Below are 16,994 nucleotides of genomic sequence, written 5' to 3' on the forward strand. Positions count from 1 at the left end.
AAAAAAAAAAACGGGACCAAAAGGAAAAGGTTTATCTAGACTTTGACCTCTGATAGTAGTTGTAGTCATTACTGGCAGCAAAGTCATGCTTCTCTTTAGCAGAGGGTTTTGGTTAATGCTTCACAGAAACAGAACAATTAGAGATGTTGAAATCAGTGTTTTTGTGGCCTTGTGTGCGCCAACTAAACTACATGACTTCCTGCTGTAAAGATTTAACAACAATCCTCTGTGTTTGGTGTCGAAACTGAGCGATGGTGTTTTAAGCCGCGACCGTTGACTTCAAGGCACCTAACCCTAACCCTAACCCTAACCATAACCATAACCATTGCCCTAATCCTAGTGCCTTCCAGGCAGCGCTGCCTGGAAGGAGACGTTGGGGGCTTAAAACACCGATAAACAAAATGAGCAACAGCTGTCCCACCTGATTGGATTTTGCTGGATCCTACCGGACTGAGGGGGCCATTGGTAAATGACGTCAGGCTGTCCCTCCGCACACCACTTCGATGGAAGTTGCCATAGTAACGGTTCACCAGAATCTGTCTCAGTGCCTCACCCTATGAGAGGGAAAGAAAGGGAAGGATGTAATGATGTCATGTCAGCAACAGGGAGTGAGGAGATGTATAACAGGGACAGCATGCATCGCCAATTATATATTGCAGAACACACCCACTATCCTCAGAAAATAATTATGACCATGCTCTGTAATACATAGTTATGGAGAAAATCCATATCAATTTTTCATTTTAAACACTGAATTTAATTTAAAGAATTCCTAGATTTCTGTGCAAGAAAAACTTGCAGACATACATTAACCTAAAGTTGATTTCATTCACCACCCACACAACCAGCACTGTTAGGTTTATCAGCAGCAGTAGTGACCCTGTGTAGTGACAATGTGAGGTCCCGGTGTTCACTTAGACAGACCTGGGGCCAGCCCTCCCACACTGTGACTCATCCAATGTTGAGCAGTCAGCAGCACAACTTTGCCGTTGTTATGGCAACCACAGCCCATAGCTACCTGACAGACCTCCCATGGGATAAATTGAAGAGAATGAAAGAGATTTTTGTGTGTTCATGCATGATTATGTGCAAATCGTCAACTGGGGGTGTTCCATGATAGACGACAGCGGCATTATGTAAGCTCCACTCTGGAGGTCAAGATTAATTTACGTAGGAGGTGTGAAGAACACTATTCTCATCTTTTATTGGCAGGTTAGTCAGCTGTATGTATTGTGTGTACCAGCACAGTATGATCAGTCGCAGTCAGAAGATGATTCCCTGGTCTCAGTGGAGAATACTGCCCCTTTTCTTGAGTTCTGTCTGAACATCATTTAAACTGTTGGCACAAACCTGGTCCGTATCAATAACGAACAATTTACTGAAACTCTGAAATCAGCAAAGATATCTTTAATCATGTTGTCTTTGTAAACTTGTTGAAAAAGTTGGTGCGTAATAAAGAATGACCTCCTGAGGCTCTGAAGTCCCTGCATTTTCATAAACACCATTAGTGAAAGGAGGCAGAGGGAAATATGGTGTAAAAGTTATTACAATTGTTTTCTTTTTTCCCTTCAGTTAAAGATTACGTCGCTTAGCTGTGACTGTGTGGTTAAGTGTTACTAAAAGCAGTGAAGGGAAGTGAGCAGAAACACAAAAAGCTGGAAAAAAAAGTCACAAAAAAAGTGAATTTTTCATTCAAGATGCACAACCGCTGTATGTCTAAAAATTATATAAGTATAATTTATGTCAATAATAAGTATTGACATTTTGAGTTAAGCTGCCCTGCTGTTTCAAGTACCTACCCTCTTCTGGTCCTCCAACAGCTTCTCAGGCTGGTTCTGATCCAGCTGCTAGTTGCATTGAGGAGTGTGAGCACAGTGGTTCAACAGATACAAACACAGGGTTAGTATTCATGCAGGCAATGGTCAAGTTAATAACTGCATCGTGCACCAGTTCAAGAGTTTTAAGCGGCCATGCAAAGGTTTGCTCGGTGTGAATTGCCATGCATTTACTGCTACATTGGAAACCAGGGAAGCATTGTGGTTGTGGAGGGTTTAGAGAGCTGAGACAGGAGATGTGTAGTGTTGACTATTAATACCGTTTATCAAATGTTAAAAGACATGTCCAGTGTGAATTTTCCAAATTCCCTTAACATCATTGTAAATTATGTTTCTCATGTTTTAACCACCTTATGAGACATTTGCTTTTTATCTTCACTAACCCCGATTTCAAATTTTCAATTTGCTGTCTAAGGGTAAGTTAGGCATTTTGGGATATATACCGAAATATACTTATTTGCTTTCTTGTAAAGAGTTAGATAGGAAGATCAATACCACTCTCATGTCCATATGGTAAATATAAAGCAGGAGCTACAGCAGTAGCAGCCGCTAAGCTTAGCAAAAAGACTGGAAACGGGGGAAACAGCTAGCCTGGCTCTGTCCAAAGGCAGAACAGCATTTCTAAAGCTCACTGATTAACATATGATATCATACAAGAACTGAAGTGTAAAAATAATAAATGTGGTTTTATGTTGGTATTTTTTGGGCGCAGTTACTTCCTGGAGTCTGTGCTAGTCACAGTGATGATAAGACTCTAGGAAGTCAAGAAATTGAATAAGCCTATTTTACGAAATCTTTTTTTAATATTTAAGGAAAACTGAGCAAAAATCTGAAATTGATCCCATTTATTTTGGTTTTGTTTGGGTTCACAATAAGTATGTTTGTTATGTAAATTAAGTTACGAACGTAAGTTAAGTAGTCGTTGTAAAAAAATCACAAAGGTTGAACGAACACGGGTCTCCTAGGTGAAAGTTACGTGTTTGTTTGACCCAACAATCCACCATGACCTCCTATCCCAAGCACATAAACACACACACACACACACACACACACACACACACACACACACACACACACACACACACACACAGCAGGCACATACATATACATAAAACGCATACCCTCATACTCATACAGTACACATGTCACGCAATGCATGCATGTATATGCATATGTATGTATGTATGTATGTATGTATGTATGTATGGTATGCATGTATATATTAACGTATATGCAAGTATTTCATTTTGGCCTAGGTGGCCTCTCATACCAGGTGAGAGGTTCTCAATTTAAGCCATGTTCTGAGCAATATGAAACACACAATAATCAAATGTAGACCACTGAGATCTGTTGTCCGTTCTCATTTCCATAATGGTTCACACAAACAATGGGAATTCAGATTAGACACCATTTGGCAAAAATCTTAAAAAAAAGGCAATGTTCCACATAATTTGTTATATGTAAAAGGACGAGGGAGGCAGGCGAGAGGGTTAGAGTCCTCCAAAAGGAACCAGGCCACTAAACCAATGACACAGGGCTGTTTACAGTGGCCATCTGTTACCAAAAATATAGAGGGCAAGAGGCAGAGCCAGTGAAAGACAGAGAGGGTGAGGGAGAGAATAACAAACACACAAGGATTAATGGCGGAGTCTGCAATTCTGAAGAAAGACGGTTGATTTTTTAACTTAACACCCAAACATACACCCCTCCTGTCAGTGCTCAGTGCTCCTTCAGAACATACTGCATACACCAGATTTACCGTCCCTCTCGCACCCACTGCCTGCCTTTCTCTTTATACATCCATGGCCTTTCCCCTGTCCTGTGCATAAGCACCAAAGGAATAGTGTTGTGTGGCTTGGTCCAAGTCACTTTGACTTACAGAGCCAGGGCAAACACAGAACAGACAGCTAGCGGACCGTGAGCAGATAAAAAAAAACTATATAGATAGTTTATCTATATAATGTAATGACTTTGGTGTGTACTTTTTGGAGGTTTGAACTTGAGCCACGTCGGTCTGCCTCAAGTAATATATCTGATGTCTTTTTCGATAAACATAACAAAAATTCCATTGGAATTTAGCTTTATCACTTTACCTGACATGTTAACTTCCCTGTTAACAGAAAGGAAGCATATGCCTCCCCTCAATTGGTGTCTAAAAATTCCTCTAACTCGAACAACTGACAATCATGCTTGAGAGAAATAAGATATTTAGCTGGGTAACAACAAGGAAAACAAGGAATACGGTGCCATTAAAATACAACATGCTGTGTGTTGGAAGCCGCACGCCATGCTAGTAAGTTACTTTGTGAACTACTAATACTAATAAATACTAAAAAACAACTTAAAGTGTCTAAACAAGACAACAAATGCCACATACTGGTCCCTTAAACAGTACAGTACAAGCTGCAGTACACTCTGGATCCATAATTACACTGTATAGCTGCTCTGACAAAACACATCTCTGCAGAATCCCCTGCTCAAAAGCAACGGCTTCCGCAGGCGCCAGCTCGACACAGAACATCTTGACCCCACAAATGAAATGCTCCCCAAACTCAAAAGTTCACAGTCCTTTGAAAACCATGTGTCAGCCTTTCAAGAGTTAATAAAAACAGGACCATTTCCAGCTTTGTGACAATGCATTTTTACCTCAGCCAAGGCGGTATTGTTTGTCCATTGTTGGTTTGTTTGTCTGGCAGCAGGATTACTGAAAAACTACTGGCCTAGTTTTTTATGAAACTTGGTTGATGGGTGTAGTACAGGCCAAGGAAGAACCCATTAAGTTTTGGAGTGGATCCGCATCAGGGGGCGGATACACAAATTATTTTTCAATTCCATTAAAATTGCGAGATAGGGCATTTGTGATGAATTCATGTGGTGTCGGAATAATCGTAAAAAAAATGAGTTCACAACTGTGAAAATTCACACTGAATTAACATTGTGAGATAGAGAAAAAAGAAAGAGAGAGAGAAAGAGAAAGAGAGAGAGAGAGAGAGAGAGAGAGAGAGAGAGAGAGAGAGAAATGGAGTTTGTTCGTCGATGAGTGGGTGGGTTGGCCAAAGCAACAGCACAGTGAGACAGAGAGAGAATGTGAAAGTGACAGACATAGACACATATTATTTAGAAGCTACACTATTAAACTGACCAGGATTTTTTTTCTTCATGTTTATTACTTTTACTCAATTTACTAATGTTTCCAGTACTTTTGTTGTCGAGCAAAAATTAAAGTTTATGTCTTGTACTCGGCTTTGCACCCGTCTTGAAGTCTTGACTTCAGGCATGACTTGTTTTTTTTTTTTGTGTCAAGACTAAACACACTTTAGACAAGCACAACAACTGGTCTGATTCTGCCTAAAGATAATTTAGTGGAGCAGAGTTCAGCGGCAGGTCAGAGGGCCACACACTGTAGGAGCAACATCTTCTGTCTGTGGACATGGCCTCGCTGTCACCACATCAAACCACAAAGCAATATGCTGATCACAGTAAATATATGTAGCTAATCTTCCCCAGTCCGACCATAGACACCACAGGGTAACCCCTCACAGCTGCCACATCCGCCCCGACTACAGTGCATTCCACCAAACTGGAAACTCCCCGGGGCAAACCCCTAATCAGTCTCACACTTCTCACTTCAACAATATGTGCGCACACACACACAAAGAGTGCATTCTACATTGTGTTTAGTTTTTTTTTTCTGAAAGTGCGTAAATAAACGTGTTTTATGTCTTTGCAGGTTGAAACTGAGTCATGTTTAAACCAGTGGTGAATGACAAGCGCTTGGGTTTACCACTCGGCTGCTTGTTATCTGCAGACAGAAAAGCAGACTAAATTAATTTAGTCTGTGCTCTGTCGTTTTCATTGCAGCTGACCTACATCTATACCGGCACTATTAAATGAATTGCTGTGAGTGTGGGAGAAAATGTGTCGAGTGGGATAAAAAAGGGAGCCACATGCCATTTTAAAATCTAAAAGTCGAAGAGAAAACATTTCTTCTAAATCCATCCACCGTTAAGCTTGCCAAGGGACAAGGCAGAGAGGTGAAAGGGATGAAACATAACTTACTTACAACATGGAGGGCTTGCATAACTGCTTTGACTAGACCACACACACACACACACACACACACACACACACACACACACACACACACACACACACACACACACACACACACACACACACACACACACACACACACACACACACACACACACACACACACACACACACACACACACACACACACACACACACACGGCCAGGTGAAGAGGGGAACCTGAGAGTAAAAGCCCAACACAAACTCCTCTCCTCTTATAGAACTCTAACAGGCAAAGAGCAACGCATTTAGCTGATAATCACGTCCCTAACATTTACATTGTGAGGCCAAAAATACATCTCATGCTATTATAAAAAAAAGTGCCTCGATACTAACTTCTTATGCATGATACTTCTGTATAAACCTCATTCATGTGACCCATTTAAGACATGTTTCTTGTTAAACAAGTTCACACATTCACCCTGTTCCATTTTAATCATTACAATGCTATCCCGCTTTACTCAAAAGGGCAAAAGAGGACACAAGAGCCAACTACGCACTTTCATATCACACCTACACTATCACTCACAGCCAACTTTATTAAGTTTACACAGCGTGGGTTTGCATCCATTTGAGAAAGCGTGTGAGTGGAAGTGTGATTTGGAGTAGTTGAGGAATTGTGTCACAATGATTTAGCGGGGCCAAGAGAGGGGAAAGTGGAGGAGATTGGCACATGGCAGCAGAGCTGCTTTTCATGTTTAGACAGATGGAGATACAACATTTAACAGGTGTGTGTAGGGATCATCTGTCTCTCTCTCACAACGCCCCCCCACCCCCAATATTTTACACACACACACACACACACACACACACACACACACACACACACACACAACTGTGCTGTGAGCTAATTGTTACAACAATTAAAGCGTGGGGAAACAGCTCCTCCACACTTTCATTGGCAATTACTGCTGAAGGTCACATCAGCGGAGGGGCTGAGTTCCAGGAAGAGAAAAAAAGCCTGGTTGTTATGCAACCTCAGCCCAGAGTTGGCAGGGGCCCAGGAATCGTGCAGCTCTCAGACAAGGAAAACTAGGACACAGCCTCAATGACTGCCACAGCCCCTCATATTCATCACACACACACATACACGGTGTGCACACAGTCACAGTGCCCCCTATTGGCGACTAAGGGAGATCCAGGGGAAACACCCTTCAAAAAGCTAAACATTGACAGGCAATAAAACGCCTTGACAAAAAGAAAAAGAGAGGGAAGGTGATGGGGCTTTTATGGATTTACTATCTTCAACTTCCTTTTCGTAAAACCAGACATGGCCAGTCTTCCCTGAAATCTTGGAAAGATACTGTATATGGAATGCCCGCTATCATTATAGTCTTTTAGTTAAATTTTTTATTAGGGCCTGAGCGCTGACAGCGGCGAAGGCTAAAGGAATTATTTTCCCGGCAAATTAATTGCCTTTTTGAGGGGCTTAACATACTCAAAAACTCACCAAAAATGGCGGTCGCATCAATCCTGGTGAAAATGTACGTATTTTTTTTTAAAGGTTTCGGGAATAGGCACACAAAAATGGCTCGTTAACGCCCCCTACAAAGTTAAAAGAATTGAGCCCCTGCAGTGCGTAGACTAACGAAACGTGGTACACATATGGAGCATGTCAATGCATTCAAAAAATTTCATTGGAGCCATACCGTAAACCCAACAGGAAGTCCGCCATTTTTAATTGAAAGTTCAAAATTAGTGCGATTTTGGCCATTTCCACGTCGTACTTTAACAAACTCCTCCTAGAGATTTCATCCGATCAACTTCAAATTTGGTCTGTGCCATATTAAATCGTTAAAGATGAAAAGTTGTTAAGACATTTTTTTTGTCATAGGGCATGGCCGTGGCGGGGCGGCCATTTTGTGCGTTTCGCCATCGAAACAGGAAGTGGGTATAACTTGAGTGTACATTGTCCAATTGGCTCGAAACTTTTCAGGATTCAAAAGAGTCCAACCCTGACGACATCTACATGCCGATATTGGCTCAAAGTCATAGCATTGCCTAGTGGCAACAGGAAGTAGGCCTAAAAGTCAAGGTGCTATACTTTAACGAACTCCTCCTAGAGATTTAATCCAGTGGACTTCAAATTTGGTCTGTACCATCTGTGAACGAAGAAGTTGTTGTATCTTGAGTGTACATTGTCATATCTGCCCAAAATTTCTCACAATTGACAAGAGTCTAGACCTGAGGACATCGCTTGGCCAAAATTGACTTTTGGTCATAGCGCCCCCCCGCTGACCCACAGGATATCAGCCTTATATGACAAACATCCAATTTACATGAAACTTATGTGTGGTCTACATGTGACACTGAGCCGCCCCCTATACTTTAACCACGCCCATGTACTCAGGCCACGCCCCCTTTCATGCCTTTTGAACCGTTTAATGTAGAGTCTTGTGTGAGGTATCATTGAACTCAACAGAGTTCCTTTTTGATTGGTGATGGTTTGACCCGCCCCCTATGGTTTAGCCACACCTCTTTTTATAACTAATGACCCGTTTGATGTAGACTATTGTGTGAGATATAATTGAACTCAGAAGAGAGTTCCTTTGTCATTGGTCATGATTTGGCCTGAGCCCTATGCTAAAGCCACGCCCATTTTTTTTATAACGAATGACCCATTTGATGTAGACCATTGTGTGAGGCATCACTGAACTCAACAGAGTTGGTCATTAATGACGGTTTGCCCCGCCCCCTACACTTGGTACAACTTTTGCAATACACCATCTCAAACGGCGCACACTCAACCGTGTGCGCTGTGTCTGACGGTTGCACAAATGCAGGGTCGCGTGGATCGGCATCCACCAGTAACCCCGACATACGAAGAGGAGCGAGGGCATGTCCAACACTGCTTGCAGCTTTAATGTCTCTAATTTGTCTTTGTTTTTTTATTTCTAATTATTATTAGCATATAGCTTCATGACTTTTCTCTTTACATCTGTTATCGGTTTTCATGCTGTGTATACTGTAAGTGAAAAATAAAATGAAACATCAGTATTTAAAGGCAGGGTTGGTAATGTTGAAAAGCTAGCAAGATTTGAAAGTAGCATCTCCTCAGGGCTCTGTCCCACAGACATGCACGAGCACCGCTGGGTCGCTGCTTCAGAGCAGAGCGGAGAAAGGAGCGCAATTTTACTTCATGTCTCATTCACCTAAGCACACACCTACTAGTATTTACATACTGAATGTTTAAAGTGCTCATATTATGCTTTTTGGCTTTTGCCCTTACCTTTATTGTGTTATATATCTTTTTTTGTGCACGTTATAGGTTTACAAAGTGAAATAGCCCAAAGTCCACCCCAAAGGGACTTACCATCTCCAACAGAAAACACTGTTCACAAACTGCTCCAAACAGCTCTATTGTAGTCCAGCCTTTACTTCCGTGACGAACGTGCGTCACTTTGTAACACACGTTATAATGCTCGCCAATGTGCTAGCATGGCACGCCCTCATACTCTTGTTGTCCTTACCTAGGTACTGTACATGTGCGACTCCCAACAAAGATGGAACAGAAGTGAGATGCCTCACTCTGTAGCTAAAACAGAGAGCTCAACACACAGGGTGAAAAGATGAGCTGCAGCAATGTGCAGTACAACAAATATATGGTGTTTTTTGAAAATTAAACCATGTAAACCTATTCTGGTACAACCTCTAAATTCAATTACGAACCTAAAGATGAGCATAATATGAGCACTTTAAAACAAACATGACTACTGTAAGCAATGTGGCGATGATGCGCACTGAGCTCAGGCTTGTATACGGGAGGGGTAAAGTACGCGCAGCGGGGCAAGGAGGGATTTTTATAGGTTCATTCCAAGCGGACCACAGGCAGTGATTGGTGGGCGTTTTTACAGGATTACAGCATTTACAGATGACCTTTTCGCTCCTTCTTCAGAGCCCAAAAGTTATTTATTGCTGTCGGGGAGTAAAGACCATTTCAAAGAATATATAAAAAAGTGTATATGGAAATACCATTGTGTTTTTAACTGGAATGGATATTAAAATATACAGTAAGTATGTCCAAAAATGACTTTTACTTGATATGGTGCTTACATTGGGAGAAAGTAGAGCATATAAATGCAGCACTGGCAGTTTGCTGAGCCAGCAATAACACAACTCTATTGAGCAACACGCAGTCAGTCACAGCACTCATATCTCTCATAATTTTTTTTTTAAGATGATTTTTTTGGGGCTTTTCCACCTTTAATTTTGACAGGACAACTAGGTGAGAAAGGGGAGAGAGAGGGGGAAAGACATGCAGGAAATCACCACAGGTCGGATTCAAACACTGGACCTCTGCGTCAAGGCATAAACCTCTCAGTATATGTGCACCTGCTCTACCCACTGAGCCAACCCAGCCACCTCTCTCATCATTTTCAGTTGATCTACACAGCAGTTTATGGCAGGAATCAGCCTACTACTGGTTGTTACCAGCTGTGGCTAAAGCCTCTGCTACCTACAACACACAGCCACAGCAGCTGCTACGGACAGTTACAGAACAACTACTAGTGTTACACAGACATAACAGACAGCAGCTCAGGGAAACAAGGGCATGAGTAGAAGAAAAAGTGAAACAACCTTAGGCATATCCATCTCATCATCAAAGGCCCTGAGCTGAAAGAGAACAGAGGGTTCAAGGAGTTAGATAACAACGCAGGAAGGAGGAAGCTAAAGCAGAGGTCATTGATACAGCATGACATGTAAGTTATGTGAGTTAAGACTGTGGAGATACTTATCATCTTCAGCCGCACAGAAGAAATTGCATTTATGAAAGGGTATTAGCCACGGTGAGCAGAATTAGTGTCATACAGTGGCAAGTGTTGCTAAAACCATGTCTAAGTAAGTGACCTATTACTGACTGCAGAGGTAAATGTGACAGTGGGAACAAGCCAATTCCCTTCAAAGTAAGGGTACTCTTGGCAGTTAGTGTGTCAAAAGTGTGTGATGCAGTGATGCTGTAAAATTATATACAACTACACCCACATGGATACATAATAATCAAATGAAATAAAACATTGCACATCATATTGTTGTATCGGTGTGCAGACTCAATTTTCACTCAGTTTCACTCACAAATGGTCTTTCAATAGTTCCTGCAAAGTTAATATCTTTCTCTGAATGGAAATCCTACATATGTATGCACCAGCGTCAAAATACATTTGGAAAAAGAAAATCAAGTGACAAACTTTTAATATATTTTCCGCAACTGTATTTATGCATTATATATAGTACAATAATCAGTATATGCACAGTCATACCATACTCATGAGGTACATCGCCCCATCAGGTCCGTGCCTTGCAGCTTCTCCTACCTTCTCTCCATAACCACGGTCTTTTGTCATCATCTCTCGCAGAGTTTGAAGAACTTTGATGCAGAGTCTTTCCTCATTTTCCTCTAGCAGCTGCTTGGTATGTTTGATCAGCCTGCACATGTACAGTACATTAGCTCATCTCATTTATAATATATACACAAATTTTACGCCAATTTCATATATTTAGCTGAAGAAGACATTTTCAGTTCTTACTTGCATATAAAACCTCCGCTCTCACACTTCTTGCGTGAGTCTGTGTTTTCGGGGAAGAGCAGCTCGGGCCGATGCAGGACGTCCACCAGAACAGACAACTCAGCCTGGACCAACGGGCGCAGACGGTCCTCAAGAGCTGACACAATGTCCTACCGCCCAGACAAAGAAACATCCTTACTGCCTAAACGATTTCACACACAGAAGTAAGCGGGAAAATGCTCACAAATAAAGTACCTGCAGCCTCTCGATGATGTTCCTGTAGTCCCGTGAAGCGGTCACCACAGAGTCTCTGCGCACAGCGTTGCGAGCAGAAAGTCTCCAGCTCATGGCTGTCTTCTGGACAATGTTGTTGGATTTCACAAACAGGTTGTTCACCTGGTTGTCCAGGTCCACAGGGATCGCTATTGCTCTGCCTTTGGCTGGTGGGTACACACAGAGACGCACACAAGCAGTGTGTGAAGATAAATCAGCTCCAGTAACTCTTTAACCAACTGTACATGATGGACTGATTTAGACTTTAAAAGTTAGTGTCTTGTGAGACAGGCGCTGATGTGAGGATCTTGTTCTTACCGACGTCAGAAAGCACCTTGATACAGTTCTCAACGGAGCCCTTCTGGACTGGGACCAACCAGTTACAATGGTAGACCCTGAATACTGCCTGCAACAGCTGCACAAAGACTGGCTGCCTGGTCTGAGAAGAAGATGATGGAAAAAAATGGCTGTAGATTATCATATTTATCTAAGTGTTACTGGACTAACTGCTCTAGTCTTTAAAGAAAGGAAGAAGTCCCTCAACAACATTTAAATTACCCATCTGTCATCTACAGTACAGCACCAACAAGCTGGACCATAGCCTTTTAATATCACACACACACACACACACACACACACACACACACACACACACACACACACACACACACACACACACACACACACACACACACACACACACACACACACACACACACACACACACACACACACACACACACACACACACACACACACACACACACACACACCTTTACAGGAGACCCATCAATCCCCAAACCTAGCACCCAGTCAAAATCAGTTCCCTCTCAGAATACTCACACATATATAAATAACAAGGTGGAGACTTTTCTCTTTCTATCTTAAACACCCAACTCTGTGTTTTCTCCACTGAATTGAACAAATACCTTCAATATTTTCCCCAACAGAGTGGCCTGCAGTAGAGGATACAATCAGTGAAGATGTAAAACAGCACAGCTGCATCACAGACATACTTCCAAATACATTACTATACATTTCAAAACCAGTTGTCATTGCTGGAGACATGTTAAGTGCTCTATAATGCAAAGCTTGAATTTGTACATGACACATTTGTAACATGACCTTGTTTGTTAACAGTGTGAGATGATAGTCCCAAAAGGTTTCTTTTGTGATTGCATCAGAGTTGACAGAAAGTATTATTATTTGACTGGTCACAAAGTTATTAATAGGAGCACTGAAAATATATATTTTGTGAAAAAAAGATTATTTCTATGAATTTATAACATTTCGCTGGTAAAAAGGGGAACAGGATGCCAACAATCACAATCCCAACTAACTGGTCTTAACTTTGTTATGTCTGATTAGCTCTAAAGGACCACGACTAACATTGCTCTGATTAACACAAATGAACGGGACGAGAAAGGGAACATTCATTCTCTTTCACGACTCGCAATGATGTTAATCAGAAGAAAGAAATTCTGAGAAACTCCACCGAAGCACTGATGTGACCAATTAAGGACCACTGCAGCGGATGGTTGGGTTGTAATCTAAAAGTTTGGCTCTAGCATAATGGGTCTCAGATGATCTCAACAGTTTAATGGTAGGGGTATGGTCCAGAAAGATGACCTTTTAAAAAGAAAGTGCACTGGACATTCCAGACATACTGTATGAGTCAAGGAAGGTTTATAGCAACAGGTTTACATTACACCTGTTTTTTGTCAAAATTCCCACAGTGGCTGTTGATCAAACCTGCTTTAATCAAATAACAGAAAATAATAATAAAAAAATGTTTTCACATTCACTCAGCACTTTTAAAGCTACCGTATATGCTTTTCAGCTTGACTGCTTTTTTTCTTGCATAGTGTTTCCTAACTCTTAAGACAGTGGGTGGGTGCATACCTGCAGGCTGGTGGTCTGGTCAGAGAAAGGCGAGCTGAAGAAAGTCGTTACGATGCTCATGACCGTCTCCGTCACATACCGCTCTAGAATGATGTCTGCATGCTTACGGTCGCTTGTATTGTTACACACCTGTAAGCACCAAATCATCAACACAATTGCTTGTATTTTAACAATCCTTATTTTCTAAGTGAAGTGACAAAGTTGCCATAGAGCCTTTCGGTGTTTCTTACTCTACAAATGTCAACCAGGAAGTTCTCAAAGAGTTTCCACATGTGGTTAGAGGTGTAGATCTCCTTCATTTCCACCTCAGTGTCCACATAGCAGTGGTTCAGGAAGTTGATATAGGCGATCTTCACCTGAAAGATTATGATTATGATTAGGGTTAAACTTGTGGTGCCAGTCAAGGATAGTTGACAGTCAAATACAACAAAATAATACTAGTGGAGAAATCATCACACAATTCAACATTGATGCACAAAACCTTAAACACTGGTCACAGAATACTTAAAAAGCATGGGATTTAGACGCAATGACAATTGTTCTGTAAGCCTTTGCCTTCCACGACATTCCACTTCCGGGATTGCTCTGTTGCCTACGGAAAGTCTGTTAACTTCCGCCTTCATTGTGTTGGAATTTTAAACTCTGACGATTTATGAGGACTACGATTAACTGCTCCTCAGATCTCTGCAGGGTAAATTGCGACAGCTAGCTAGACTAGATCACAACATCTAGATCACAAGATCTGTCAAATCTGAGTTTTCTGTTGCACGACTAAAACAACTTTTGAACATACACGTAATCCACCAAAACAAGTTCCTTCCCGAGGCTGTTTTGCAGTCGCACCGTGGCTCTGTCCGATGCTTAGCGCCACCCATGGAGATTGTGATTGGTTTAAAAGAAATAAACCAGAGCACATTTTTCTCCCATCCCGGAATAGTTAGACTAGCCAGACCCTCCTCCTCCGCAGCGCTGTGGGGGAGGGTCTGGCAAAGCGAGACTAGTATTTACAGAGTGCTGCCTGAGTCTGCTCCATAACTGGCTTATTGTTTACTTGTACGGTTGCTGTAAAATCCTGAGCATGGCTCAGTCTGAGGCTTATCTCACCTCAGGGATGCAGTCCTCATGGATCACCACCCGCACTATGTCATCCAGTGGTAACAGGGAGTTACACTTGATCTCTGTGTAGACGTTCTTGCCCTCAGTGCAGACGGCCAAGAGCTCCACCAAGTGTATGTGGTACATCAGAGGACTGTTCTCATCCATGCGGTCTCGCTCTGATCGCATCATCTGGACCAGTGTCTGGAAGGAGGCGCGGTCATTATAGAAGACCAGAACATCTTCGCCAGCATTCACCAGCTGTAGGAAGAAACAAATATACACATCAGGACATACACACAAGAGAGTGTAGCATAATTCAAACATTAGAAAGGTGGAAACAAGGCATGACCTCTGCCATGACGATGTCCTGACACTTTTTGATGAATTTATTCTCTGCTTTGACGATAGTCTGAAGGAACTTGAGGTACTGGACGTTGCGGCCGTGTGTTTCGATGCAGTGGACAAAGTGCTGAACAACACGCTCATTGATCTCACTGCACAGCTGGAAGTTATTCATGAAGATGTGCTGCATGGTAATAGCTTCTAAAATCTGAACAAAAGAAGAAAAAAAAAAAGAGTACCAGAACAAAATTAGGTTGTTTGCATAGTAACACTGTGGATGTCTTTTAGTGTGTCGTCTGGCAGGACTGCTCACCCCTGGGTTGAGGAAAAGATTGATGTGCTTGTGCAGCAGGGCCTGGTTCTGCTGGTTTCCTGCACAGAAATTCTGTAGAAACTGGTGGGCTAGCTTCATGATATCCTGCATTCGCAAATCTTCTCCCTGGGGAGGGGAAAATGGCCGATGTGAAAGTTTGTCCACTTTGACACACGCACAAAAAGCATGCCACTGAACATTTCACTAAAAGTGATTGATTGAGACCTTCTCGTAAGGGATCTGGAGGAGCTCAAGGACGACAGCATGAGCCCCCATGTTCCTCAGCAGCCTCTGTTGCTGTTTCTTGCTCTTCCTACCTGACAGACCTTCTTGGACACACAGCCTGCTGAGCCGCAGCAGGATCTGATAAAGAAGGAAAGAAAATGTGAGGGGGTGAGGTATGTAAAGAAATATCTCTGGGGCTTTGCCACAACATTTGCAACATAGGCAGGTACGAACTTGTTAACTTAGAAGCGAGAGAGTTACCTCCTTTACCACCCTGTAGTTGTAACTGCTGGTGCTTTCAGCTTTCTTTGGTTTGTCTGCACCCCCTGAATCACCCTACAAGGTACACCAGAGACCATGCATCAGAGAAAAATGCCTTCTTTTAGTAAAGACACTTAGTAGCAACTGGCTTTACACTGTTTCAACTGTTACAATATATTGCACCTTTTTATGTTCTGGCTCAGTGGACAGCCCCTCTCCTGCATCCATGCCCTCGTCTGGCCCCTGCCTCTTGTACACCCAGAGCTCAGACTTCTCTACGATAGAGCGCAGCTGGTCCAGGTCTGACTTTATTTGCTTATAATTTTCCACATCTTGGCTGGTGACCAGCAGCTGGACCTGTCCCAACATACATTACAGAGCAGAAGAATGGCAAGATGATGCTGATCCAACATTCACATGTTACTGTAAATGCATTTGTGTTTGTGTGCTTGCATGTGTCAAAACGGTAAAAAGAATCAAATGCACAACAAACTTTAGTTAAAGTGGTATGACTTCCATTGGTTCTGTTGTTAGCTGTAGCTGTAAGCTGTATACAGTACCTGCTTAAAAGCCTGCAAAACGTCCTGCCTTTGGCTGAAGTGCCTAAAGAGCAAGTGGAGGGCTCTGGACACCAGAGGAGGATATTCATGCATGGTTAAGTGGAGAAGGACCCTCAAGAAGGTACGGCCACCATGATCGTCCAGGTCCAATGGGGTGTTCTCTTCACTAGACACAAACAGAACACACACTCAAATAGAAACACACCCTCTTTCATGTATTTTGTGACTTTTCCTTGATTTAAACTGGGATTACCTTCCACCAAATATCCCCTCTGCCTGCTCTTCTATGTGCTCAAAGTCCAAAGCCCCTGCAATAAAAAAAGATATTTGCGACCAATAAAGTCTATTTCATTGGCCCCACTTTTTTTGTAAAATGCAGCCATGAATGTTACCCTTACCTGGCATGTTGTTCGGTCCTTCCACTACTCCAGTGACAGATAATTCACTCTGGGAGTTACTCTCATCAAACTCCCTCTTAAATATAGACAGCAGACAGGAGATCCTGTAGTCCAGGCGGACATTCAAGATGAACTACAGGGCAAGACAGAAAGTTTTGTGTGAAGTTTCATGTGAATATTTTTAGAGGAT

The 16,994-nt window shown here is 42.3% G+C and overlaps 1 protein-coding gene across 7 annotated transcripts in view; it reads right to left on the minus strand.

Moving 5' to 3' along the window:
* Positions 1 to 16,994, minus strand: part of LOC114554117 (inositol 1,4,5-trisphosphate receptor type 1) — a 77,293-nt gene that overhangs the window by 32,141 nt on the left and 28,158 nt on the right. For 3 of the 7 annotated variants that reach the window (XM_028575734.1, XM_028575733.1, XM_028575739.1), the window contains 19 exons: positions 16,805 to 16,937; positions 16,660 to 16,714; positions 16,407 to 16,572; positions 16,030 to 16,203; positions 15,847 to 15,921; positions 15,586 to 15,723; positions 15,361 to 15,486; positions 15,055 to 15,255; positions 14,712 to 14,963; positions 13,838 to 13,963; positions 13,608 to 13,736; positions 12,635 to 12,661; positions 12,024 to 12,144; positions 11,688 to 11,872; positions 11,454 to 11,602; positions 11,241 to 11,352; positions 10,507 to 10,542; positions 1,800 to 1,847; positions 422 to 554 (listed from right to left, as the gene is read on the minus strand). In XM_028575734.1, coding sequence (XP_028431535.1) covers positions 422 to 554; positions 1,800 to 1,847; positions 10,507 to 10,542; positions 11,241 to 11,352; positions 11,454 to 11,602; positions 11,688 to 11,872; positions 12,024 to 12,144; positions 12,635 to 12,661; positions 13,608 to 13,736; positions 13,838 to 13,963; positions 14,712 to 14,963; positions 15,055 to 15,255; positions 15,361 to 15,486; positions 15,586 to 15,723; positions 15,847 to 15,921; positions 16,030 to 16,203; positions 16,407 to 16,572; positions 16,660 to 16,714; positions 16,805 to 16,937 — 2,386 coding nt within the window. The remainder of the gene's footprint in view (positions 1 to 421; positions 555 to 1,799; positions 1,848 to 10,506; positions 10,543 to 11,240; positions 11,353 to 11,453; positions 11,603 to 11,687; positions 11,873 to 12,023; positions 12,145 to 12,634; positions 12,662 to 13,607; positions 13,737 to 13,837; positions 13,964 to 14,711; positions 14,964 to 15,054; positions 15,256 to 15,360; positions 15,487 to 15,585; positions 15,724 to 15,846; positions 15,922 to 16,029; positions 16,204 to 16,406; positions 16,573 to 16,659; positions 16,715 to 16,804; positions 16,938 to 16,994) is intronic. The other 4 variants (XM_028575735.1, XM_028575736.1, XM_028575737.1 and 1 more) reach the window with 4 other exon arrangements.

Source organism: Perca flavescens, chromosome 4 (genome assembly GCF_004354835.1).
Source record: "Perca flavescens isolate YP-PL-M2 chromosome 4, PFLA_1.0, whole genome shotgun sequence".
Classification (NCBI taxonomy): Eukaryota; Metazoa; Chordata; class Actinopteri; order Perciformes; family Percidae; genus Perca; species Perca flavescens.